Source organism: Corvus moneduloides, chromosome 7 (genome assembly GCF_009650955.1).
Source record: "Corvus moneduloides isolate bCorMon1 chromosome 7, bCorMon1.pri, whole genome shotgun sequence".
NCBI classification, from domain to species: Eukaryota; Metazoa; Chordata; class Aves; order Passeriformes; family Corvidae; genus Corvus; species Corvus moneduloides.
The window spans coordinates 28,789,198-28,816,756 of record NC_045482.1 but is presented as its reverse complement, the minus strand read 5'-3'; the positions used below and the strand labels follow the sequence as shown (position 1 = coordinate 28,816,756).

The 27,559-nt window shown below is 42.4% G+C and overlaps 1 protein-coding gene across 2 annotated transcripts in view; it reads right to left on the bottom strand.

Annotated features, from left to right (window-relative positions):
• Positions 1–27,559, bottom strand: part of PDIA5 (protein disulfide isomerase family A member 5) — a 99,128-nt gene that overhangs the window by 65,388 nt on the left and 6,181 nt on the right. For both annotated transcript variants that reach the window (XR_004241367.1, XM_032115119.1), the window contains exons 2-5: positions 21,984–22,110; positions 18,889–18,976; positions 5,309–5,392; positions 4,491–4,536 (exon numbers count right to left, since the gene is read on the bottom strand). Coding sequence is in view for 1 of the 2 variants with exons in the window: in XM_032115119.1 (XP_031971010.1) it covers positions 4,491–4,536; positions 5,309–5,392; positions 18,889–18,976; positions 21,984–22,110 (345 nt within the window). In the remaining variant the exon portion in view is untranslated. The remainder of the gene's footprint in view (positions 1–4,490; positions 4,537–5,308; positions 5,393–18,888; positions 18,977–21,983; positions 22,111–27,559) is intronic.

Sequence of the window (27,559 nt, the reverse complement as noted above, 5' to 3'; positions counted from 1 at the left end):
TTCTATCTAAAAGCCTGGGTGTGTACTCCACTTTCTTAGGAGCAGGTTGCCAGCACACCTAATCACGTCCCACTGCTGGAACCGTCTCAGAGACACTTTTGCTGCCTCTCTGCCTTTGGTGGGGCTGCTGTGGTACAATATCCCAGCAGCTTATCAACAGAGAGGGGAGTTTAGCCCATTTTCCTGCCTCTCAGTTGGTACTGCAAGGCTCGGGAGGATTCAGAGCTTACAGCAGGATCCATTTATTGCATTTATGTTTCTGTCTGCTTGCACAGCTAATATTGAAAAGATTTGTCTTATCACAAGAGGCAGCATGTATCAGTCACCAGACAGCAACCAAAACACTTAATGTACACAGCAAGAAGGGCCTAATGGGTGAGGGTGACAAACACTTCCAGAAGAAATTCATTTTATAGTGGCATTATCAGGGAAAGGAGCTAGCTAGGAAAAAATATATATAAAATCAAGTAATTTACAATGGAGTTACAGTATAAAAAGCTCTAGACTTAGAGGCATTAACATCCCAAATGACATCCTAAGACTAATAATACATGGGGAAAGGAAAGATGAGGACAAAACAGGGGAGATGTTCTACCTTTAGGACAGCTGCATCAAGTTCTGCTCACCCTGAGCATGCAGAGACCTCAACTATACACTGGAGACGAGGAGAGAAGGGGTCAACATCTTGAATGGCTAATGAGTGTAATTGACTCTGCTAGTTTCAAGAATTCCTGCATGCCAAATTCAGTCATGTAGAAACAGATGTGGTTAGAGGATACAGGATTAAAGAGATTTAATTCGTCCAGCCTCTCCCTCTCAGCCAAGACAGAAAAAATTAGATGTGTAATGTCTTCTGGCAGGAGCAGGCAGTACGTTGCCTTGCGCTCAATTCTTCATGCAGTGAAGAGAACTTCCTCTCTTACTTTAAACAACAGCCAAACAAACCACAGCACTTTCTAATTACAGAAAAGCAGTGGTCCCAAGCTGCTGTGTTAGAGGCCACAGCAAGATCTAGGGCACAGCAACCCTGGTGTTGTAGAACCAGCTTCACTCCAGTCCTGCCGTGGTACAGTCAGGACCTGTTTTGACCCCCACAGCATGGACAGAGCCACGATGGGCTGTAACCAGCTGTGCCAGCTTTGAACCTTACACCTCGATTCAGCACAATACAGGACATGCTTCATCCAGCACATGCTGCTGAAAACAAGCAAGTTTCAACAGGAGAGCTGCTAATCATATACATGGACCTAGGTTTTAACCTGAAAAAAAATATACAGAAACACATCCTTGTGCTTCTCACTCCTTGGAAGTATCACGCAGTAGGGATGCTAATAACAAGACCTTCCTCGATTTCACACATACACTCCTTACAACAGCCAACTTGAAAACAATTCGGGGTTTAGAGCAGGACCAATTTACTGGGTTAGTCTATTCCCTTTGCTAGTACTAAGCAGATTCGTACTTCAGTGAGTTTTCTCCATTTGAGAAGAAGGGTAAAACTCTCCTGGTACTTTATACTCCAGAAAAGGCTTCCTCATGTAATAAATACAGCCTGGATACTGGCATCGTGGCTCTCCTGAGAATTAGACATCATGTGGCTAAAGCAACATGCAAACAGACATTCCAGGTAAGATGAAAGGCTGATCTAAGCTTAGGTTTTCAACAGCAGATGACTACAGTTACTTGGGGAGAAGACAGACTAGTACTTACAGTTCTTATATAGCATACACTGGCACATGCTCTCCATTTCTGGCAAAAAGAAATCAAGTTTACAGGCTCTGCACAAGCTGCTGTATATGGACCTCTGTGCTTTTTAACTGTCCATGGATCTATCTCTAATAACTATCGAAAACTGTTTTCCAGACTCCTAAATTCTTCGTTTTCACAATATGTAGCCGCAAGTTCCAAAACTTCTTTTTTTAACATTGCAGTTATTTGTTTCAAATCAGCCATCCCAAAATGCCACTGTTTGCCCTCAAATTTGGAGAAAAATGAAGTAATCCCTCCCTTTTTTAAGCTACTCACAGTTACAGAAATATCTACTGGAATCTCCTCCAGCTGTCCTTTTTAGTATTGTGAGATCCTAAGCCCTCCTGCAAAGAATTGGAAATTTTTTTTAAACTATTCCTAATGATTTTGCATCACTGAATTTTGTTCTCTTGCATTTCATCTCCTTTTCCTAGATACCCCAAACAGCTCAGATCTTAACAAAAGTCTCAGCAGCAGGAGGTTCTGACTGCCAAGTAACTTCCCCTCACTGTGAACACTGAGCTATCCTCTATTCCTCATTTTTCTAACAGTGAAACCACAAGGGCATCTCTGCTAATTACATAAAGATTTAGTTACTTTAAGAAATGAAAAGCTTTTCTAAAAACCCGAGTACACTATCAGCTGGATCAGCCACAGCTATGAAATTGCTGATTACTCCAGAAGAATCCTTTTACAGTTCTTCAGAGCTGTGTCCATCTTTCTCCAAAATGTCATACATATATTAATATGTCTACTGGATGTCTGGAAAGAAGATCCAAGTTTTATTGCCACAAGTTTGCTGAATGATGTGAAACAAGTCCTTTAATCTCCCTGTTCTTCAGTGTGTCCACCTGTCCATAAAATGAGTATGATACACTATGGAATTGTGTTGCTCTGCTGCTCTCTGTATGTACTGGGAGACTCCTGACAAACACAGCTGAGAGAGAGAAACAAAGGTCACTGGCTCAACAGAAGAAAACAGGGAGAAGTGGAATAGAGGGAAAAATACAGAAAATATCCAGGCAGCTGTGAGCAGCAGAACAAACAAACACGCAGCTGAATTATTTGACCACTGCCCAGATCTGATCCACTGCCCAACCTGTAAATCATTAGTGGCTGGTTTCACAGGGGCAGTTAAATTGAGAAAGACTCCAGCACCTAGAGTGAGGGAGCTTCAAAATCCCTCTTCCACCCCCAATGGAATCCCACATCCCTGTCCACGGGACGCTGCTTGCTGCTTCCCAGCAGGCAGGACAAAAGGGAAGGGCAAAACGCTCATCACAAAACAGCTGAAGGAATAAAGGATCTGGTTCCTGTTGTGCTATGATTGCCTCTCAGCCCAATGCTCCCTGGAGCACTGCAGGTGCTTTCCACTTGATCTGATCTGTAAGGAAGAGTCACAGCACTAACTCCTGGTTGCAGCATTTTATGGAGGGCAGGAGAGACACATCATGTATTGTTCAAATCACCCAAATTTAGGCAGCTACCAGGTCTCCCTTAACCCATCACTCACCAAGAAGGAAAAATACAATCACCAGCTGCATTTCCTCATTAAGTACAGAAGCTGGTTTAGGCAGTTGCTGACTGGGCTGGGTATTTAACATTGTCCTTCCTAATGCCAGGCAAGATTTCTACTGCAGGAGATGGGAAGATACACGGCCCTACTCTCCCCACCTCAGACAAATCCTGCATGACAGCCTCAAGCGAACACTGAATGAATTCAAGTCAGGGCACACTTCCAAGACAGTCCCCCATCACATACTCTCCAACTCTGGCTGTAAAAGCAAAGTCCAGAGCAAGAGCACTTAGGAACAGCCACTCTGGCAGACTCAGGTTCACACATCTCACACAGGCTTTCCTCCATTCCACGGCGATCCCCTGAACAAGCCAGAAAGGGGAAGTACATGGAATTACTGGGGTGATGTCATCAAGTCTTCAAAAGACCAATGACTGTGCAGAACCCGGGTTTGCTGGAGGAGGAAAAGAAACAGGAACTGGACATCAGAGCTGGACAGAAGTGATTTCTGGAAGCCAAGTCATTGCCGGGCCCCTCACATCAGGAAACTTCCAGTGCTTCACCAGGGCTTTGCAAAGGGAAGTTGCACACTTTTGGCCTGCTCACTGTGCTCTTAGTTCACTGTTTCCACAATCATCTGGATCTACACATTCATATTGTGCCTCACCCCTTCTCACTTCCCTTGCCCACAGAATGTTGCCTTCTGTTGCTTTATGTCAAGATTCGCCAGAAAAGAAGAAAGGTCATTTTATACCTGATGCACTCAGAGCACTTTCATAGGAGCTGTGGTTCCACAATCTGATAAAAGATAAGGCCACTCAGCTCTCTTTAAAGTTTATAAACACAAAATCTAAGAAGCTCAGAGAACCCCTTATCAAAATGCAGTATCAGCTAATACTTTTAGTTATACTAACACAAAGAGCACCTTGCAATTAAAACAAGAAAATCCTTATTTGTTACCAGTGTGCAAGTTAACTTACAGTTTACCTTCCAGTTCAACAAGGGGTCAATCTTTTAAATAATAAACAATTTTCCTGGATCTATGGTTGACAGACATGTATGCACACAAAAACCTTTAGGCCCTTCTGACAGCTGTTTATGAAGATTAATCCCCTCCCTTTGATGCCTTTAGCATGAAAAAATACCAAAACCAGTTTTTAATCCACAAATGTCTCACCCACATCTAGTAAAACCGAAAGAATAATAATGGAATATTTAAATTTACCTTCAACGTGACCGCTCTGTTATACGCAGTATGAAATGCACCGTCCCTGTTAAACGAGGAGTGGGGAATAGTGTTAACTTACAGTAACATTACTGCAATTCATACAGCTGCTCTTCCTGACTTCTCACTAACCAGAACATCATTATCCTGCTGAAGCCACAGAACTAAGTAGAATTTACAGTACAGTTATTTAAGGGGGGTGGGGTGGGGAGGAACAAGAGGAAGGAAAAAGGGAGGGTGCAAACCAGTGTAAAGAAAACAGTTTCCTAGTAAACAATTTCCTCCCTGACACTTTAACAAGAATATTTACTAAGGCATTATCTTTGGAGATGGAGATACAGCTGCTTGGTGTACCTAACAGTACTCCCACTCCTATTATTTTCAGGAAGAAAAATCTCTTGCTGTCTCACGACACTTGCCTTTCTCTACTGACATTATGAAGGACTATCTCAAGTCAGAAAAGCACAGAGAGATGAAGCAACTTGTCCAAGGCACATTCCAGCAGGCAAGTGACAGAAAGCAAGAGAGCTCAAATCTCAGGCATCAGCCCTGTGCACTGGGCAGATTTAGTCCATTGGACATCTCTCCCTGGCCCCGCTTATGCTTTTAGTGTTCTCTATTCAACAGTGAAATAAATTTAACTCAACTTCTGTCACAACACATGCTTGCAAAATGAAGAAACAGCAATTAATTTCATATGTCAAAGGATAAAAAATAAGTCATCTTAATGCTGCAGCAGCATGGGGCTGAAAGGAGAATGAACAGTCTTAATGGGGGCATCAACAATTATGAACTACAAATCCCAGCCCAGCACTCACTTATAATGGAGTAAATCCACTCCCTTCTCCTTTGAATTAGGATCTACCTTCATCTTCTTGCATAATTTTCGGCTTTCAGTATCACTGCAAAAAACACATATTGGAAGAAAGGTTACCAAAAAAGAAAATCAAATGCATTCAGTTCTGAGAACTCATTGCTGTGCTTCCTCATCAGCAATCAATTCTAACTAACAGCAATTTGGAAGCTGTTTAGCTAAGTTTGTGGGACAAGCATTGTGAAAAGCTCCATTAGTCAATTTAATTCCTCTGTTTGCTTGGTCAGGACACAGTGAACTGTGTTAAATTTACATTCCAAAGCCAAGCCCTAACCAGTAGAGAAGCAGCTCATTCCAGCATGTCCAAGGACCTCAGCAGATCTTCTGCCTGTGAGATTAACATAAAATTTAGGAAGACAAGTTTTCATTAAGACCATGCTACTGTTAGGGTGGTGGTCAAAGAACACTGTTTGTGAAAAGATTCAAAGAGAAAGAGCAGCTTTTACATTTGGCAGAAGATAATAAAAAGCCAAAAAACCCCATGTTCATGGTATGTCCAAGTCCAAATCACAAGCATTTAGCCTTAAAAAGGTCCTGCAGAAAACAAAAACCAATTGAAATTCTGGAGCCCCAAGCCCAGCAACCCCATTCATTCTAGGTATGAAAGATGTGTCCTGGAGCCACACCTGGCAAGCAGAGGTAAAAACAGCTCCTAAAGATGGAGGGAGGTATCAGCAGACAGACCTGCTGGAGGTGGTCTTCAAACTCAATAAGACTGCACCACTTCCAGCACCAGATTAGGCTGACTTGAAGAAGAGAGAAGGGTCATGGGACAGAACTGCAAATACATTTGTTTCAGTGGGCAGGTAAAGGGTCTTCACGGCCTAACTGCTCTCCTGAACAGGGTAGGAGTGAAGCCATAAGGAGACTTCAAGCTGAAGTGAATAAGAAGCTGGTGAAAGATCTGGGGAGATGAGCAAAACAGAAAAGAGGATGATTCACATTGACAAGGCTGTTCTCTGCATTGACAAACAGCAAGATTAAACAGCTTGGAAACTTGTTCCCAGCAGAGGACAACTTGTACCTTTTACGCAGATAAATCAATTTAGAAAATGAAAACACTGAAAACCCATCAAGTTTAAACTGATTAGGGACAACAAGATGCAAGACTTGCAAGAGCCCCACCAACTTAAGTGCTGCTGCCAGCACTGGTGCTAATTCTCTCGATGTTCTCCAGCTGTCTTTCTACAAATGTGAAGAACAACAAACACCAAGTTCACAGTGAGCTGGAAGTGAGAGTGCACCTCAGCAGAAACTTCCCAAATGCTTCTGGTACATGGAAATAAGGAGCAATGTGCCATGGACACATGCAGCAAAATCAGAATATTATGCTGAAGATGGAAATGAGCATTTTAAGGAACTAACAAAGCACACAACTACCACACCAGGAAGGAGCACTTGTAATAATCTCAATTGAACAGAAGCATATTTATCCAAAGAGTCTTACTGAATTCATGTCAGTTTTGCATTTTCAGATCACTGTAGCCCATAAACACTCTCTTTGCTTTTCTGGAAGGCTGGAGATCTGAGTTTGAGAACTGAATACCATGGACATGTCTCCTTGTAACAAAACTAGATCACAGAACAAATGCCCTGGATTTGGAGTTATGCCAAAAAACCATGTTTGCCACGTGGAGTTCATACGAAAAGCCTGCAGCAACATCAAACCCAGGGGTCAGAAACATCCTGTCTTCTCTCTCCTGCAGTTCTCCAATGGTCCCATGGGCTAAACCTAAATGACTTGAACGTCAAGGAATCTTCAGAGAAGACACCAGTATCAGATCATTCTCTTGTCTTATCCCAGACAGATTCAGAGGCACAGAGAAACTCTTGTGGCCTTGCTGCAGTTGAGTGCCAGGCACTTAGCTACAGTCAGCCCACACAACAGTCAACATTCGTAAACGCTCCTCCAGACACTCCCAAACATTTCCAGTGTACACGTGTATCTGTTGCTATCCCAGCTTTGCCAAGACAAATCTTAGGTGGTTGATGTGAATAAGTGTAATGCTGAAACCTCCGCAACAGGGTCTGTGAAACACCAAGATGTGCAGACAATTGCTCTGGCATAAGCAGACGATTACAATGGGTATCAAAAGAATCCTGTTGCCTGTTCTACCACCTATTTGGTACAACTTTAGGTTATGGTCTAAACCATAATTTTCCCTTATGTGTCATTTAGAGATCTGAATGGATACTAACGTTCTGCAAGGTTTATAGCTGAAAAAAAGCTACAAAGCATTATTACTGAGCTATACCTGTGAGTAAGCAGCTAGCTTCAAAAGTCCTACCATTTCAACTCCTAGCAATTCATTTTCTGTTTGCATGAATTTCTGTTAAAAAAAAAGAAAAAAGAAGATTAAGAATAGCTACATAGGACCTAAGTGTGCCCTGCTTTAAAGATTTCTCCATTTGCAGAGATTCACACAGCTGCCTGAATGCACAGCCATTATCACAGGAAAGAAAGCAGCAGTTTGCTCCAGTATGTCTCTTACCATTTAGTGGGCAAATTCTCTGCACCACTGCATTGAGAGTTAAGCCTGTTTATGCAAGCTATCTGCACTGATGCACGGGATAGAAGAGGAGCAAATTCCAAGAATAGGAAATGCTAAATATGTATCAGTAATTTTTTCATGCATCAGTGCAGATTTTTGCACATGCCAGACCCACCAGCTCAGATGCTATACTAACAATTATTTGGAAAAAGCAGAAAAGGAGACGTGCAGAAATGGCAGAGATGTTTTTCCTTCTGCCTTTACTTACAGACAGACAAAAAAAACCTGCAAAGAGCAACACACTCTGATATCACTTGGTAATGACCATTATTCTTAATAAGAGTAAATATCAACACAGATGCAGCCTGCTCTGAGTTTTGTCTCTTTTGAATCTCAGCCAACAGCCTCTCTCTGAAGACGAGCTCCTCAACTCTCACATGGGAGAGGGTAATTAGGACTCCAGTTCTTGCAATTTAATTATATCACTTGAAGAGGCAGTGTAAGAGTTTGTTATAATGACTAAAAATAAAAAATAAAACCAAAAAAACAAGACACCCAAAACAGGAAATAAAATGAAAAGAAAATAAAAAAACCCACAAACCAAAAAAAACCCCAAACCTAAAAAGCCAGAAACTATCCCCAAAATCAGCACTCTACCAACCCAGGCCAAGCCACTCAAGACAAGGCACTAGGCTCAGGAAATACTGCCTTGAGGATGAGGTCAGTAATGTGTCCCCAGCAGCCATCCTCGGCTGCCTCCTGCCATTTCTGTCCAGAGCAATTTGAACCCTGCTGTGCTACTGCTGAAGGAACTCTTGCAGACAGTCCTACAATCATCCAGCATTATCTCCCTGGAAAATCATCCAAAACATCAACCTATTTTCAATACCACAAGGACCTAACCAGCAGCTGTCTATGTGGTAATAAGGTCAAACCTTAAGTGGCACAACAGCACGGCTTCCTTCCACTCCCACAGGCATGTTCTCCATCCTTCCCCTTCCACAAAATCAAACCAGGGCTCCAAAATGTGCCTTTGCTGGAGAAGTGAAGACATATGACAGCTTGGTAAAAAGAAGAATAAAATGAATGATCCAGGCTGACCTAAGCAAGAAGCCCAAACAACAACAAAGGTAGCATGCGTTGCAAAGATTGCGTGCACGCTTCATCCCTTTCCACTCACATCCCCATCTCCTCTACCGGGACATACTTCTGTCATTGGGGGTCATGATGGAGCTGGCAGGAAGCCCAAAGGGAGCACTCCCTGTAAACCTCTGGGGTCCCTTGTCAGTGTTAGCATGCATGAATAATCCCTTAGCACAGGCAGCCAGCTGTTACCAGGGCAGGAGGGCAGCGAGGGACTCGTGAAGGAGATCTGGCCTCCTTTGGCTCACCACCAGTGCAGCCAGCTCCTGAAGGGGACAAGTCACAGCTGTTCCTTAGGAGTGGCACAAGATGCTCTGCCTGTCCAGGACTGCCCACAGGTCTGGACACTGGTGGTCGTAAGAATGGAGAAGCAATGAGAGATACTGATGGCAGTCCCCACTGGCAGGAGGAGCACAAGAGAAAAAGGCTTTTGCAGCAATGTGTCAAGGTAATTTGGAGAAAGAACAGAGGATAAAGCCAGATGGGAGGAACACAAAATAAGACCCAGGAGTTTTGCTGCAGTTAAGTCCACATGGTTTCTAAATCTAAAACAAGTCCAAGCTGGATGGATCTCAAGTAAGAAATGGCTCATGGAAGTGGAAGTGCAAAATGCCCTCCTTGAGGCAAATTCAAATATTGTCCAGTCAGGTCCCAAAGGACCATAATAAGATCAAACATCCTCAGCACCATTCTCTTTTATGAGCACAAATAACATCTTTTGCAGCTTCCTAATTATTTCCATTATTATGTAATGTTGCCCACTGGCCTTTCATGAAGAAGGGAATACAGCCCCACAACCACATCACTGGGGAGGCAGGATCTACAATGACTGTCAAAACCCTCTTCGGCAATGACAAAAATGCCATCCAAAAAGGTTCACATCTCCAGCTGCCAATGTAACAGCAGCGTGTGCACGTGCTGTATGGCCACATCACTTCCACACCACTGCCCTGGCATCCCCTAACACTTTGCAATGCAGACTGCACCCAGCTTTCTTTTTCACCCATACCTACAGGGTTTCCAGGCGCAAGAGAAGTAATTAATAAAAACGCTGACAGAACTGATTTAAGTAACCAGGTCAGTAAATCCGCCTGCACAAAAACTATCTCATTCCTCTATCAGCGTATGACGTAACCACATGCAAACCACAGAGCTCACAATTTCTGAACAGATTTTCTCTTTTATCTGTACATCTCTCCATCTGAAACAGGGCTCAACAATCCATGTAAATTATGCTTCAGTAGTCCCTTATATCACAGCTGTGCCTGTAGACTCTAATGCAATGGCAGTTCTGTTGTATCAGTGACTGTACAAAAACACTGTCACTGTCCCAACAGCTGGAAGAGACAAAAATGAGCAGGGAAGGAGAAAGAGCAGGCTCCAAGAGCAAGGGAATATGGCAAAGCAGAAGCAGGACTGCCTATAAAGCAAGCCTCCCAACACTGGAAAAGTTTCGGAAGGTATACCAGTCAAAGCTGTCATCTTGCTACCAGCACACTCTCTCATTCTTGTCTCTGTTGTTCAGGTGCTTTCATTCTTTTATGTTATAGTGAAAACCATCACAGAGAACTCCAGTTATAACTTCAGGGAAGTTCGACTGCAATTTCAGCCCAGCTATCAAAAGTGAATTATCAAGCAGGGTTTCCCAGCCCAATGCATAGCCTCTGCAATACCCTCTGGCTACCTTCCACAGAATACCCTCCCCAGACAATAGACTGATGAACATCCTGAGAAAGCATGGAGTTGAGACCCTGCCAAACAACTAATTGAGCTTGTGACCCCAAAAAAGCAGCAAAAGAAGTGTTAGCAGCAAAAATTTCCTCAACCCTCCTAAAAGTATGAAACGCATTTGCACATAATCTGAAGAAGGAAGTCATTTACAGCCAGTTGTAGTCAGATGTGCTCCTACAAGGTTTTGAAATAAAAAAATGAAATTCATTAGCCATTGTCGGGGACAATATGGGATTTTGACTTATGTTCCTTGTAGTCATTGATTCCACCCTCCAACAAAGACTGCGTGATCCATTTACAATACAGCAGTTTGTGTACCTTGCTGACCAAACAAAAACAGATTGATTCTATCAAAACTCTCCTCAGACTGCAGGCATTGCCTGCCCCCCTATCATCCTCACTTCTCCCTCACATCCTGGGCCAGCAGCTGTCACAACTACTGCTGCTAACAGTACGTCAAATTTGTAATGCTCCTCATACTCTATAATGATCCCACACCTTCCTGTATCACTCACTCGAGACAGATCTGAAATCAGAAACAAAAAAAATTCCTAGGAACAAAATCACTTCTCAAACCATCAGGCTGGCATGCACTTCTCCAAAGAGCTGGATGGTAATGACTTACACCTACTCGAACAGAAAACCCATATACAGCCATCAGTGCAAAAGGCACTTTGATACTCTGCTCCTGACTGGGGTTTAAGGACATGCAGGCACCAAAGTAGGAACAGAACCCAGGAGAAATGGATGCAGAAGTAACGAGCACAGGAAGCTTAAATACAAGATTTGTCTTGGAAAACAAAGCAACATTTTGCACCCATTCTGGGTTCCTAATGGAAATTATCTTCTAAAAGAAGTAACAATAGCAACAGGTTTCCACAGCACAGAACAAATGAACCGCTCAAACAGTGCGGCAGATGAAAAGCTTGAATCTTCTAAGGGATGGGGGAGCATGAAAGCCAAAACCAGAAAACATACTGCTGGAAAGAATTAAAGATAGGGATTAGCAGATGAACAGCACAGAGTCTCGTGTGAATTTAGGGCCTGACTTTACCCCATAGCATGCACCAAAAATCCCCACTTCAAGGGGGGATTGCAATCACCTTGCAGTTGATTGCAGCCTTCTGCTCCAAACGCTCCCCTGGAACGTGCCAGGAATGCAAACAGAATAATCCATGTGCTGTGGAGACCCAGCACCACTTGCCACCCAATACAAATGACTCTCTGTGCCCATTAGTCAATTAGAGAGGCCAGAGATCTAGAGAAATAAGATTAAAAAGAAGTATTTTCCAAAAATTAAAACCCATGAGATAAATTCTTACTGCAAGTAAGAGCAAGCCAAAAAGCAGAAAGAAAACCAAGGCAAAAAGGTAACACGTATCATCATATCGTCAAGCTAAAACAATTAAGGAAAAAAATTATAAGCTCCAGCCCCTGCAGAAAGTCACGAAGTTATAATGATCAGTACTTTCCATGGAAATATAAATTAGCAAGAGGCACTTGGCAGCCCACATACCTGCACAGAAATAAGGTAAACACTCACAAGAGCTACCAAAGGCTTTGCAAGAACTTCTAAAACCACCAAACACTCAAATTCTTTGCAAAGCAGCAGCTTCCCTCATCCCACAACATGGCAGAGGGGAACACGGTCCCAACCTAGGATACAAGATGACTACTACTCTGTCTTTGAGTTCACACGAATCTAAGAACCCCAAAATACAGGTTTTGAACACATCACTCATGGGCACACAGATGCTGCAGCCCTCTGTACACCCATTTATGACCTTTAGTTGCACCACAGGCTTGGAGAGGATGGATGCTAGAGGATGTTTTAAATTAAGTACTGGGTGCAGGAAAACAGAGGTGACTTCCTTTACATTAAATCTGAGCTCACTTACTCTTCATTTTGGTCTGAAAAGCAGGAACATTGAAGATTTGGTTAATGAGTAACTCTAAGCAAAACCCACGGAATATTCAAGTTTAGGATGAAACAGATGAGCTCAGGCTCATACACCCAACCATTGTTCTGGACTTAGTTAATTGCTCTGCAATTCTGAATTAATGCAATACACCAAACTGAATGGGTTTATGTTAGGAACTGAGAGCTTACTTAAAAAAGGATTTTTTTCAGAGTGGTATAACAGTTACAGCAAAATAAAAGGGTTTTAATGTGAATAAGCATTAACCACACAGACAGGTTATGACAGAGACAGAAGGAAGGCATCGAAAATCTATGCTGTAAATGCAGTTTGCCCTTATAAATGGCACTCACACAAGGACCACACTGGCAGTATAACTCACTTGCAAAGTGTTCCTGAGGGACACCTGCCTTACCTCCCCTGCACCAGCTGCAAACAGAGCCCCTGCAACCTCCCCCAGGCTGGCACTATGAGCCATCCTCTCCTGAGCTGCCCTTCACCTTCAAGGCTACTGTAGAAAAATGCAGAAATCCCAGACACCACAAATCTGCTTGGATGGAAAAGGCTGCACCAGGGCAAGAGCCTCCTTTCTTTTTTCTCTCTCTATTAGATCTGGTTATTTGCAATTTCGAAGCTTTTTATCAGCTTTAAAATTCAGCTGAAAGTAAAAAAGATGAGTAGACTTATTCTCTTGAATAAATCCTACTTCTGAGTGGCTTTATAGGATGAAGGTAAAAAACTAGAGAGCAAAATTACTCTTAACACCATCTGTACCATGAGCCTTATTTCTGAAATTTCTCCCTGCTATGTCAAGGCATTAAACACATTCATTTACGACTGTGTGGAGAGGTAAAGCCATTCTGTATCAAAGCATCAGGAAATTAGAAATTTGAGGAGACCTCATCTAAAATACAGAAAAACAGGGATATTAGGGAAAATCCCAGAAAAGACAAATACTCATTAGATTTGGCTCTCTCATGAAGCAGCACGTTTAGCTGTGTAGGTTTGAAAGGACTGCTTTGCCAGCCAAATAATGGTCTCACCTTTATGCTAAGTGTCATGAGACTGCTACAATAACAAGTAATTATTGGGGATGGAGACTTACAAGAATGATGCACATGACACACAAAAGGGACTAAAAGAATGACACACAAAAGCAGAAAAAGTGGGATTAAAACTAAACAAAAATTAGTCAGACATTTTAACCAGATGGCATTTCCTCTTCCTAGCAGTCTGATGTGCTAAAGCCAAGCACACGCGCTATGACAGCAGATGGAAATCACACAGCTTTGTTTATGTTTGGGACCTACAGTAAAGGGAACCATGCAAGTTTGAGCAGAGAATAATTACCCAGAGCCAAAGAAATGGGTATTTTTTTAAAAATACCAATCCACAGTTGGGCAGGAGTTATAGTCAACAAAAACTCGAGACAATTCAGTAACTGGAGAACCCAGGAGTGTTCCCTAAATCATATTCATGATGGAGAGAGCTACTTTCAACCTCTTCAAAGCTGTACCTGGCCACAATGCACTTTATAACCTGCCAAACACATTTTCTTCTCTTCAACAAAGCCATTTTACTTTCTTTCCACTTCACCCAAACTAGTTTCACTCTTCCAAGTAACATCAGTCCTTGGCTACACTGTGGTCTACCACAAAACTCACTTAAGAAGGCTAGAGAATAACTTTGTAATGACTATTCCTCAAAATCTCACCTCGGGACATCACAAACTGGGACTAGAGCCTTGTCTGCTTTAAAGACAAGCAGCAAGAATTTTGTCCGTCACTCAAAAGGTAATTCCACCTTACCATGTTCCCAGGCACAAGACTTTGTACCTTTTACTTGCCACCACAAGGATTTGACAGGAGTTTCTGTTTTTCACAAAATTCCTCTTTCACTTGACCACATCAGTGCTTATCCCCTGTTTACCAGGCCTTAAAAAACTGAGGTTTTGGGAGACTGGGGGGACTGAGGCTCTGCAGCACAAACCCCAACCTGATGTCAGAGTTGGCAGCAGCCAGCCTCTGAGACAGAAAATACCACATCCTTTAGTGGTTTTTTGCAGACATCCTAAGCTTTCAACTCCGTATGATGCCCTTCAATTTTCCAAATTTCTATCAGCCTACAACTAAAAAAATAATTCAACAAATAGCCCAACCTTCTGCTTTCTTACGTGCCCATTCAAATTGCATCTGAACGCCCTAAAGAGCACCCATTTGTGCTGCTGCAGCATTTTTTCTTTCAAAGTCCTCCAAACTCTTTACACATTGACTAATGAATCAGGCAATATTTACCCAGTTGCCTGGAAAACAGATACACCTTTTGTAACTGCACAAAGTAACAAGAAGTGACTCATTAGCAAAGCCAGGAACAGAAGCTGTGACTCTCAGCTCCTTATTAACGTGGCACCTCCCCAGACACGAGTCCCAGAACATTTGCTCCCAAGGTGCCTGATGCATCTCTCTGGAACACTGAAGATTTAACAACCTGCAACGTTGTGCTCCATCCCCCAAATACCATGTATCTCACCAGGCACAATTAATTCAGTATTTTCTTGTCTCACACACCACCACTCACTCAATGTCAAATGCCTCAGCAAGGACTTCCTAATTAAAACATGTAAAGGCTAAAATAAAACATATTTTTGTCACATCACTGCTGGGTCTTTTATTCACAATTGAAACAGCTTCATGTTTAACTGTGTACAGAGCCACATATGCTATCCCAGCACACAGCAGCAAACAGTGACCACTTCAACGCCGTGAGCAGCTCTCAAGCTGCCCCTTCATCTCTAGAAGGAGGTGTCGATCTGGCTGCAGGAACTGACTGAGCTCTCCCGAACGAGGACCTTATCTACAGTGCCACATGCAGGGGGTCACACAGCCCCACTCCAGCACGGCACTTGGCACAAGTGAGCCCAGCTGTGCAGGAAAGGCAGGCACATGGCATTCCCAGTCCTGCACCTCCCAAGCCCCAGCACTCTGGGGATCTCTACTACCCTGCCTCCAAGTGACAAGCTAAGTGGTAACCTCCTCGACACCACACTGGCTCAGTAAGAAACCAAGTATTTCCCTACATCATACTGAAAAACAAACTTCCCTCTCTCCCTGAGACCACTCAACCTGTAACTGAAAGCTCAAAGCTGATCTCTGTCTTATACCACAGATACAATAGAAGCCAAGGCCAAGGAGCACGGTTTCCATGCAAACCAGCATTAGGAAGTCCACTTCCAGCCACCAACCTGCACACTCCCCTCCACTGCATGAAATACAGACCATGCTGCCGAGACTCAGCAATCCACACTGATCTCTGTCTGCGCAGCAGAATGTTCTTGCCTTCTCCTGAAAACGAGGGGAAGGAGAATGACAAGAAACAAAAAAAGCACCGTCAGTAAAGAAAAAGGAAAGAAAAGGACTGCTGTCATCGCCACAGGGAAGCAGAGGCACAAACCACAACTCTGCATGTATGCCAGCCTTGCCAATGCTTGGATCTGAAGGCAAAGAAGCCCAGTACAGAGGGATGTGAAGAGCAAAGCCAAAATTTCCTGCTAAATATTGCTGCCAAACAAGACATTTCTTGTCAGTATTTGTAAAACAAATTGAGCCTGTGCTGTAAATATCCCTGCATCTGTGTGCTGTTTGTTTCGGCATGAAGACTTGCAAATAAGCCTCTCATCATACTTGCTGCAAGAGAATGGTTTGAGCCACTCTGGTAGGACTCAGCTGTCCAGGCCCTACAACTGGCCCTCTGTGAGACAGCACTATGGCAGCCTCTGGTATTACCACTGCAACGAGGTGGGCAGTGGTTTGCAGCCACCTATATACAATATTTTAGAAAGCAATAAGCAAAGGAAAGAAACCTTTCATGAAAAAAAAAATTGTTTAAAAGCTACTTCAACACTACTGGATTGATTTCAGAATGCTTCAAAAGCTTAACAAGCAAATCGACCACAAAACTTGGTTCGGGGGCTCAAACTATTTGTTCAGGGTTTCTTTTTGCATCCACCAAAACCTCCTCTACCACAAGCCAGTCTTCCAGCTCACCTTGCCCCATGAGGCAAGTTCACAATATTATGATATCCCATAGCAGGAATGATAGAAGGGGTAGAAGTCCACCTCTGAAAAATGCCCAGCTATTTTTTCCAGGTTCTTCCCAAACAAGACATGAAAGGCAGCTCTGCTTTACCTCAAAGAGAGAATTACACCTATTGCCATGTTACAACATCCTGGTCACTGCCTGCCACTCAGCAAGGGGCAATCTGATTGTAGCAATATTGGCATCAAATAAAATTTGGGGGACCTACTAATCTATTCCCAGGTCTTCCAACCCCTTACAGCATGACTTTCACCAGGCTGCTTCACTGTCTGATATTAACTCACCTTTCAACAGGAACCAGAAGCTTAACTTAAATATTTCCCTATCATGGTGAGAGGAAAGGCACTGCAAGTACCAAGCTTCCTATGAAAAGTATTAAAGCCTTGAATGGGAGAGACTTGAAAATACATTTCTTGAAAGTAACTTTCGTAACAAAGCTTGGTCTAGAAGTCAACATTTGGAAAATGAGATTATATTAGGGTTTGATGAATTGAAGTTTATTTTACAGCAAAACCAAACAATACATTTCCCTCCCCATCACCATTCCTTACAAACTCAGGAGCAGAGACTGACCCGTTGAACTAAGTGACAAAACTTCTCTGGATTTCAAACTGAAGTCCTAAACATGGAATCTGTCTTTCTCCAACCCAGAATTAAAATAAACCCTGAAGAGAGTTATTGTTTTGTTGTATTACAGCAGCATTTTGAAGGGCCAGCTGAACAGCCTCATCATCCAGCATTTGTATACAGATGCCACATACACACACACAGAGTAAGCAGTAAGTCCTCCAACACAGAGGTAGCCTAAAACAAAAGACACAAAAAGGTAGCAACCAGTCCATACTCGGAAACTGAAGCCGATTAGAAACTGAAGCCAAGAGGCTGGCTCAGTACCCTATTTGCTAGCCCTCACTGTTGACAACAAAAAATTACTTATCAATGTTTTCGTTAGAAATGAGACAGGTTTTCATGGATTTCAGAGGTATGCCACTGGCTTTTTAGCAGGTGGCAAGTGGTGCAGGCTTCACTGACCTCTGAGGAACAGCCCTGCTTTCTGCCAACAAATGGCTTGGAACTCTGTCCGCACCAGTTGGGCAGAGATGAAAGTGTGTGTGCACTTGGACAAGCCCAGCAGAGTGCAAACAGAAGGCAGAGGCAGAGGACTCCACAGGAGAGATACCTGCCTGGTGGCAGGAGGAGAGCAGGGAAGGTTAACTAACACAAACCCACGTTAACTTGCATTAACCAACGACTTATTCTGGGTCACTGCTTGATGGATGGGGGTTAGTTTCAAAAGTGTAAATTTTAAGGGAGCCACATGATGTGCAGAGCTGACTTACATTCGTGCACAGTGTACATGATGTATGTAATAGTGTGTACAATCTGTTCATACCATGGCAATCCACCCCAACACACAGGTAGGCAGCAAGCTGCTCCTCTGTAGCACAAGAAGAGAAACTTGCCACCTGCAGGCAAAGCTCTCAAAGCTGCAGAGGCACTACAATACACAGGCTAAAACCACAAGCAACATGTTATTGAGTTGACCCACAGCAGAGATTTTCACATCTGCAAAACAGAAAGTACACACCTGTTCACTCCTCCCCACACACACAACCACTTACAAAAACAAGTTTCTCTACCTTCACATCAAAAATTGCCAGGAACCTATACCAGCACAGAGGAAGGTCTTTAAAAGAAAGCACATTTTATTGAGAAACACAAATGGGTGGATGCTTCAAAACCAAGTAAACAGGCTTACTGCTCACACAACATTTGCTGTCAGAGCAGAATTGCATTGCCCTCCAGCTGAGGCACAACATGTGGGATTCCTCCTCCCCTGGCTTGCGGAAAAAAAGCTTGCACTCTGTGTGTCCCCTACGAAAGGCAGTGTTAGCTGGGCTCTCAGCTTCAGGCTGAAAAACATGCTGTCAGAGAAGTAACAACAGCCATAAGGAAAAAAATTATCCCCCTCCACACAAAGGAAGAGAAGATGGGAAGATACAGGCTCCCTACAGAAGAAACTGCACAGAATTATGTGGGTCCAGTTAAAGACAAAAAGTTTCAGAGCCATCAAAAAAGCTAAGATAGCAATAAAAGCCAGAATGGGAAAGGGAAAATAAGAAGGAAAAGAGCATGACACGTACCCACAGTCTATCCAGCTTATAGTACCTCGTCCTTTCACCTCCTGGGCCACGCTGGACAGTAACCTGAGCGAGCTTTCAGCAGCAGCAGCTGGAAGACAAAATTAAATAATAAAACTAAATTAGCAACAGCATTACTAGTCCACACAAAACAACACAATGTTGCATTTCTGTGTTCTGAAGCACTCGAAGAACATTTTGTCTCATTTGAAGAAACCAATATAACAGGGATCAGTAAAATCTTCTGTAAACTAGAAGGAAAGCTGGCTGCAGCTGAAGCTGGGTGGCTTTCCTCTACCCCCTTAATCAACACACTGAAATTGGTATTTCCAGATACGCTCCCTGAGCTACATTTATGGAGGTATACTGTGTCCTCTCCTATAGCTTTCATCCCCACACTGCCTTTTTCCCCTATGGCTGGGCATGAACCAGTTTGTACCACTGCCTGCTAATTAGAGCAATTTCATCTAGGACTTTCATCAGCTGTAAGGGCAAGTCATCCAGCATCTCTGCCTCCCTAATTCTACCCCAGCTATACACAGAAAATAACAGACTTTATTCTCCTAACTCTGGGAGATACCCAAACCAACAGTCATGAGCAGTACCCGGAAAAGGTCCTTCCAAGTACTGGCTGTATTACACTCAACAGAGATTTTTATAATGCTGTGCCACATGTGTAGATTTTGCAAAACACCACCATTCCTAAAAGAGTCTTATAAATGGTATTAAAAATAAACAGAAGAGAGAAAAATATAGCAGTACAAGTAAGTATCCATTCCCCCAAAAAACCTAACAGGAACTGCTTCCTTCCTCAATAAACAGAAAATAGAAACCCAAAGCCTCTTCCAGATCTCCACAACTACTCCAAGTAACTGAGTGTAAGAATGGCCATATTGGGTCAGACTGAATGTTTCTGTAGACCAATATCTTGTCTCCAGCATTTGAGGAAGTGAGGGCCTGTAGATGTCAGAGTAGACAAGTAGAGTCAGTGTGTAGGGATACCCCACCAAACCATCTCTAAACCTTCACAGATTTTACCTCGACAATCTCCTGAGCCAGAAACAGCCTCTTTGTATTTGATAGACTTTGCTTGGGCCTGATGCCATCAGAGATACCAACCCACAAACACCAGTTCTCAAGAAACTCTCATACCCCCAATACCCAGAACACGCAATTGCCACTTCTTTCCAACACAGGGACTTAGGACAGGTGGGGGAATTCTCTGCATGTACTTAGAGTGGAACAGTTTGACAAATACACTTTTAAAAATAAGCATTCAGCGACCCACTCATCCCAGCAGACTCAGTAGCTGAGAAGCCCTGGCAGGATACCCAGCTGGTAGGGGGCACTAAACATCCCCTATGAATTGTGACACCTCCCAAAACCAATGAATTTTCTGCTTGCAATAGAAAGTGACAGCTAGTTTGCTCAGATAGGAAGCAAAGCCTTTGTTCCAGCAGTATGACCAGCTGCCAGCCAACATCTCATCACAGCTGGGGGATGTATATCTGGGATTGAAACTGCACCTCCAAATGCCCATCTCTTTTTTCCCCTCTCCTCTTTCTGGGTGACAGCTGAGCAAGAGAATTCTAATTGTGCAAGGATCACTGTTCTAGGAAGAAACATTAATTCCACAGTCAGCTCTGCATGCAGTGCTTTAGACTGCTAAAACCAACCAATTAAATAACAAAAACAGAAAAAAAGAAATCTCCATAACACAGCTTTTGAATAATGCCCATAGGGCAACATTTATTAGATGAGTGTCACAGCTGAAGTGTTCTGGTTGTGCTGCTAAAAATGAAAGCAACCACCACTTAAAATATTAAGCATAAAAAGAAAATTTTCCCTTTAAGAAGCTGAATAATACAGATGTCTTTTTATCTAAAGTGTTCCTTTCAAAAATCAAAAAGCATTAGAAACTCTTTTATGATTTTCACTTTGAACCTGTTACTACAAAACGATTTGACCAAGTTCAAGTGCTCAAAGTTCCCCACTATAGCAAAACACAAGTATTTTAACAAAAAATAAGTCATGTATATAATTTTAACTGTTTCAGAATAAGCATATCTTTAGGAAAAAAAGTTAATTACTCCAGCACCTGCACATCTTTGTCTGAAAAATTCTCTGATACTGAGGGGGAAGGGGGAGAAGGATATTGGTCACCATATACTGCTCCAATTTGAGACACTACGAACCCAGAGCAACTCTACCACCACTGTGTTTAATTGACACAAGACCCTTGCAACAGGTCAGAAAAGGAGGACCCAACACCCAAACAAGGCATTATCTTGTCCTGCCCACCTAGAGGAAGAAGAAGGAAGCAGTAACAAAAACAGTACAGCACTAAGGAAAATTACCTTAGTGACACATTTTATTTCTTGCTGTCCTATGCCTTCCACATTCACAAAAGCATTCTGCACTTGTGTATCGAGTTTAAAGACAGTTTCTTCATTTTACATGGTGTCACACAAAACACCTCCCAAAAAACCAAGGCAACAAAGGAGAAAAGGTACAGCAGGAGCAGAACAGAGCAAAGGAAGAGCAAACAGGTAAGTAAACAGCCAGAAAGGTGAGTCTGAATGACAGAGGAGACAACAAACAGATTCAAGGGGACAGGTGGCATAATGTGAGATGAGTCATTTTCCATCTTACACATCAGTTCTTTTTTATTTTGATATTTTGTTAATTAAAGCTGAAAGACAACCACGGGACACTCAAAACTGTCAGAAGCAAAGATGGATTGATTTCAGTACTGTAACTATTCATTAAGCCTTTCAGTGTCACCAGGAAATCGAAACTTGCAAACTACTGTGATAAACACACCAGAAAGCTCTTATTACAGGGAGCCAGTTCTGGAGACAAAGCCAGAATAAAGTACATTTTTGCCAATGTGACAGAGCAATTAGAAGGCTGAATTAAGATGACTCCAATCTTGGAACATCAGGAGCCTCTGAATTAAAACAAAGGACACCAAAGAAGTCCTGAAGGAGCCCTTGAAACTCACATAGGAGCCCCTTGGTACACACCTTGCTGGGCACAAAGAGCTGTGACATCAAAAAAAAAAAAAAAAAAAAAAAAAAAAAAAAAAAAAGACTTACCAGATTTGGAATAGAGCACTAGTACGTTATTCCGTGTCCTGAGAAGCTTCTTAAAATCCTTGTGATCACTTATTTTTTCTATGAGTGGAGACACCTTCAATGAGTATGTAAATGTTGGCAAGAATGCCTAGGGAAACAGAGAGCCAGAAACATCAGTCACAAATACAAAGACAACCTAGACAACCTAGACAACCTGCTTTTGCAAATTGCCATGATGTTTTTTTATAATCTTGAGACATGGTGCCTTAAAGAGGCTATCATATTGATTTGATCAGCAAAACCAAAAGAAAAAATGCCAGACGTGATTTATTGAAACTGGGCCAACACCATTCCTAACAAGTACCCTTAAATGGAAAGATGAACCCAACTACAAGAAATACGGTTTTATTTAAGATGCCACCCCCTTTGAAAGTTTGTTCCATAGTTAGATAATGGGATAACAATTCTTATTCTTATTCTTAACATTAAATATACTTTCAAAAAGAGAAGCAGCAAATTGCCGCTCTTGTCCCTAGATCTCAGAATATGCTGCAAACGCAATCCAGTACTTTGATACCCTACGGAAGACAGCGAGAGCCATGAAGTTAAAATAACCCACACTGACAGGGAGCAGATGTAGGAAATGAGGACAGAAAATGCAAGTAATCCAGCATCCGCATTACAGCACTAATCACAGCCCTCTCCCACCCACCCTTCCAAAGTGGAGCAGGGCTCATGTTTCTCAGTGCCCACACCGTGTCACACACACAGCAGTGTCTTGTTCAGCTTCCACTGGCCCCATGGAAGACACAGCATTTAATCTCTCTGCATCTCCGTTCTGTATCTACACAAACAAGTTATTTTCCATTGCATCTTTTGGTCTATTTAAATCACGACAGTTCCAGAGCAGAGCTGGTCCACCATAAAGTAAAACTCCTATCAAATTATGACCATAACCTCAGCTGGGGCCTTTACTGCTTATTCTTACTGCAATAATCTTCAATAATAATAATAATATAGTAATAATCTTATCCATCAGGCTATGCTGCTTCCCTTCTGCACTGTCTGAATTCGTGCTAATGGAATGATTATGGGAAGCTTAGCTGGAGAAATCATCTAGCTTCCATTCACCTTACAGTAAAACCTTTAACACTTAATTGCTTGGCTAAAAGCTTTAGCTCATTTGCCTAACACGCACAAGAGGTTCAACATTTCCTTAATTACAGAACTGATTTTGATCATGCCTCACTCCAACCAGGCTGGAAAATGTGTCCACAGTGGACATGAAGAAGTAAAAGGCTTTTCTTGCATCTCATGTATTACATCATGCAGCATTTAAAGGAGGGACTAAGCCAATGAAGCCAGGATACGCAGCCGCAGGCACACACTTCATTTAAATTCAGCTATTTGCAAGCACCATAGTCACTGAGGCACAGAAACAAAACCCTGCACCTACCAAGCAGACTGTAAAAATGCCAGAAGTCCTTACACGTGGAGAAGAGACGGGCACAAGGGGAATCCTGGGACACACAAGGTAACAGAGAGAAGCTGAGCCGAGATGGAGATCATCCTCAAAACAACCAGGACGTTTGAGAACTTAGAAGTTACTAGAAAAGACACCTATAACATAAAGCAGGATTCCAGCCACTGGGCTCTGCTGACAGACGGTCAAATCGTGAGGAGGAAGCGAGCACATTTGTGAGTCAGCCTCTACCTTCAGCATAAATGTCCTTGATGCTTTAATTCAACTGAAAGACTCACATTCTTCTAAATCCAGATGTCCAGAGCTCAGCCTTCCTACTCCAGGCTGATGTATGTGAATCATTTGTGTATTTTCTGAGATGAATACATGGTGTTGCCAATCAAAGCAGGCAAATATAGTTGTGCTAAGTGAGGTGACACAGACATGAAAAGTCCTGCCCAAAACCATCACAATCAGGGGCTGCACGGGAGAAATTAATCCAAATTATGGGCAGATATCTTTATTGCTAAGTACTTTTTAAAAAACTTTTCCCTTCACCTCAGTTTTTGTAACTATTCAAGGGTCTTATAGTTTTATTTATGCCTTGAGTTACAGAAGACAAAAACTAAGCTTAACTGAAACTAAGGCTAAACACAGGGAAAAAGTGAAACTACAGGTTGCTTGTTCAGTTTAAAAAACTGGACTCAATTAAGGATAGTCTAGTCTATGGACTCTCTATCAAAAAGAAGTAATTGGACTAAAAAACCCCACAAAAGCCACTTTCAACATGACACCGAATGATATTGTAAACTTTGTTTACAGTGTTTACCAATAGCTCAGAAGAGGGGTGTTAGAACAAGACGATCTTTGAGCTCCCTTCCAACCCACACCATTTCATGGTTTTAAGTACAGACATTCCATGTCTTTTCCGAAAGGCTGTTTTGCCAATTTCAGTGGATTTTCTTTTTCTTTCTTTCCTTATAATGGCAGAGCTGTAAACCTCTTGAAAAATTGGATTCTGAAAACAATGACAGCTTTAACTACTGCCCTGTCGGTGTTGCCACTAACAGAAAACTCTCTGCGCTGGTGGAACAGCAGGTGCTTGGAGGGAGATGCATGTCACATTGCATATATCCACTGCTTCATTGCCCAATTCCTCTCCAGATATCAAATCAATACATGTTACTCATTTTCCTGCAGTTTTACAGCAGTAGCACTCTGTGTTCCTATGGATTAGCCCAAAACCCACTGGGAAAGGCATTGTGCATACAAGCACACCAGTCAGCCCAGCTGAATAAATCATCATCTTCCTTTAGTTAAGATTAATGTTGCAGCCTTTCCTGGTTATAAAACCCAAAAGGTCCAAGCCAAAGGCATCTAGTTGGACGGAAATGCCCTGCCTGCACATCTAAGGCAGCCGCAGCAATACTGGGAGGTTATCGGCTGAGCGGAGAATTTCACCGGCTCCAATCCACATTTGCACTATATGATGTTTGCAAACTGATAAGAATTAAGTAGTTCTGCACTCTCCAGCTTTCTCCTGCTGGAATTAATCAAGACCGGACCCTACCCAGGAATAAACAAGAGGCTGGTTTATGGTTACACCTCCAGAAGAACCTCTGCCTTCCCTACCCATTGCCTTCCCAGCTCCACTGAAGACAAGGGATGCCAAGGAGTCAATTCCACCAGATGCCAATCCCAAACACGGGGCTGCTCTGCCCTGCTCTAGAGTCACAGCAGTGATGACTGTACCAGCCCCTACAGCCTCACCAGGGCTACAGCCACCAGTTCTGGCAACAACGTAAAATTAAGAGGATGGGAGAAAAGAATTCTGTGGAAGCAGTTTCACACTTCTTTTCCACAGAAAACCAAACACATGTTCCTGTACAGCCCATAGGTAAAGCAGCAGTAAAGATGAAACTAATTTGAATATACTGTGCTACATGAATTTAACTGTAAGATATGACTCAGGTAGCTTTACTCCAGACATTTTGCAGGAGAGCTCATTACCCAGGCACTGCCCGATCAAGCACACTGCTTTTTGTTTAAATCCAGGGCACAAGATGAGATGAGCATATATTAAAAGAAGAAGAGGTCAAGAAAGGTGACGGTCCCTCCTGGGCAGGAAGCCTCTTTTCATATGCGTCAGGAAGTGCTACATTCACACATATGGAAATCTATAAATAAGAAACAAGCTAAACTCTCTTGTCACTTAAGCATCCTAAAGCTTTAAAATCTACTCATGACCATCACTGAAAAGTTAAGAAAGGATCCAAGTATTTTTCTCAAGAAGCTGCCCACCTCGGTACCTGCTAAGGTAAAAGGCATAATAGGTCTAACATGTACAACATCCCTGCCACCCTTGCCAGTTATGGCAATGAGAAACTGCAACAAAACAGAGGAAAGGTCTATTTTATTTCATGCTGTGTTTGCACAGTTGCCTATCATAACAGATCCTCATCCATGGCTGGCTCAGTGACACAAACGTCACCTGGTGTTCTCAGATGCAGGAAACTTTGGTGGAGACCTTCAAAAAAAGGCAGACTACAAGTGGCAGACTATGAAATGCAAATCTCATAGCAATTCTAGTCTGCAGATTTTCCCCAGCTCAAGATCGCAATATGAATTTATTTTCACAGAATTTTTATGGTGTAGGTGACACATCAGTCATGTGACCGTAGTGTCTGAGATGCATGAAAGACTCTCAAGTAAAACATAAGTGAACCCAAACCCTCAAGAAAGTCAATTCAAAACTGCTGAGACACTGCTATCCAAGTACAAGGTACAAAACCCCCATGTGTTCTAGCTATCTCTGTTCTTCAAAGTATGTATTTAAATATATGATCTTGCAAACTTGGTGGCAGAAGTCTGATCCATCAAAAAGGTTTCATTTTCTTTTTTTCCCCCCACTCTCTAGCAACTCCTTACAGAGCTGCCAAACATATGCATATGTTAAAGAGCAGTAAACCCTCCACAACCCCCTCCCTTAGAATTGGTACCCAAGGAATATCTGAGCTTTCAGAAACCCAGAGGCAAAGAGTTACAGGCAGATAACTATTTGCTAATTATACTTCCAGAACTGACACTATTGAAAAATGTGGTCATCCCTCAGGCCGCATTTTCTCAAAATCATCAAGGATCTGAGAAAGCAGAGTTTATTTCTTAAGTTTTTACTCCGGTCTGAATCTCATTTTAATATGAAAAAAGGGACTATCTTTCAAACAGCCACAAGAATGTATTTTCATATTTTACATTTATTATTCAAATTAAATGTGAAAAATGCTTAACTGCTGCTCCCACAGAACCCAGTTCAATTTATGAGTTGTTCCCCACAAAAGCTTTGTGACAGCATGGTCTTTTGCTAAGGATAAGCAGTATATCTGGAGAATTACTTACGTATTTATTTTTCATCAAGGGCAGTGAAAACACAGTTTTAAAAACAAGAAAATAGATCTTCCTTATTTAATTTGATTTCTATCAGAAGAGTAGAATTGTACACTGGACAGAAAAACTATTCCCTATTTCTCCTGTTTCCAGCTCAAGAGCCTGAAATATTGACTTCCCTGGACACAAATAATGCATAAAAAGTATAAATGGATATGCAGCTGAAACAGTGCTTAGGTAGCTGAATCCATATGTCAACATGCAATTTTTATGCGCACACTAACACGTATAATTAGGCAGCCAATTTGCACACTATTCATCAAGAATAGCTGGGGCTGTGACAACACTGATTCTAGCACAACTGCTGCTTGGCAGGGACACAGCCTTACACTCGACCACAATTTCTAAACTCCTCTTCTTCAGCAAGACGTTGACTCTGATTTCTGTCTTAGCTTAGCCACCCACTGGTGTCATTCTCATTTTGGGACAACAGCACTCAACCCACTGTAAATATGATCAATGAGCAACCCTGTGCATATGAAACAGATTGTGTCTGACAAGGCATTTTATAGGAGTCTAGTTGAAGAGGAAACCTGCCTCAAAATTTCAAGCAGTAATGGAGATGACTGAATTTCATTTCATTATTAACTTCTTTAGGAGGGGAGTAGTTCACGTTCTGAACAAGGGTCTTGTCTGCCACAGTAAAATGGGGGGGGGGGGGGTTGGAACAGGCAAGAAATCTCAACAAGAA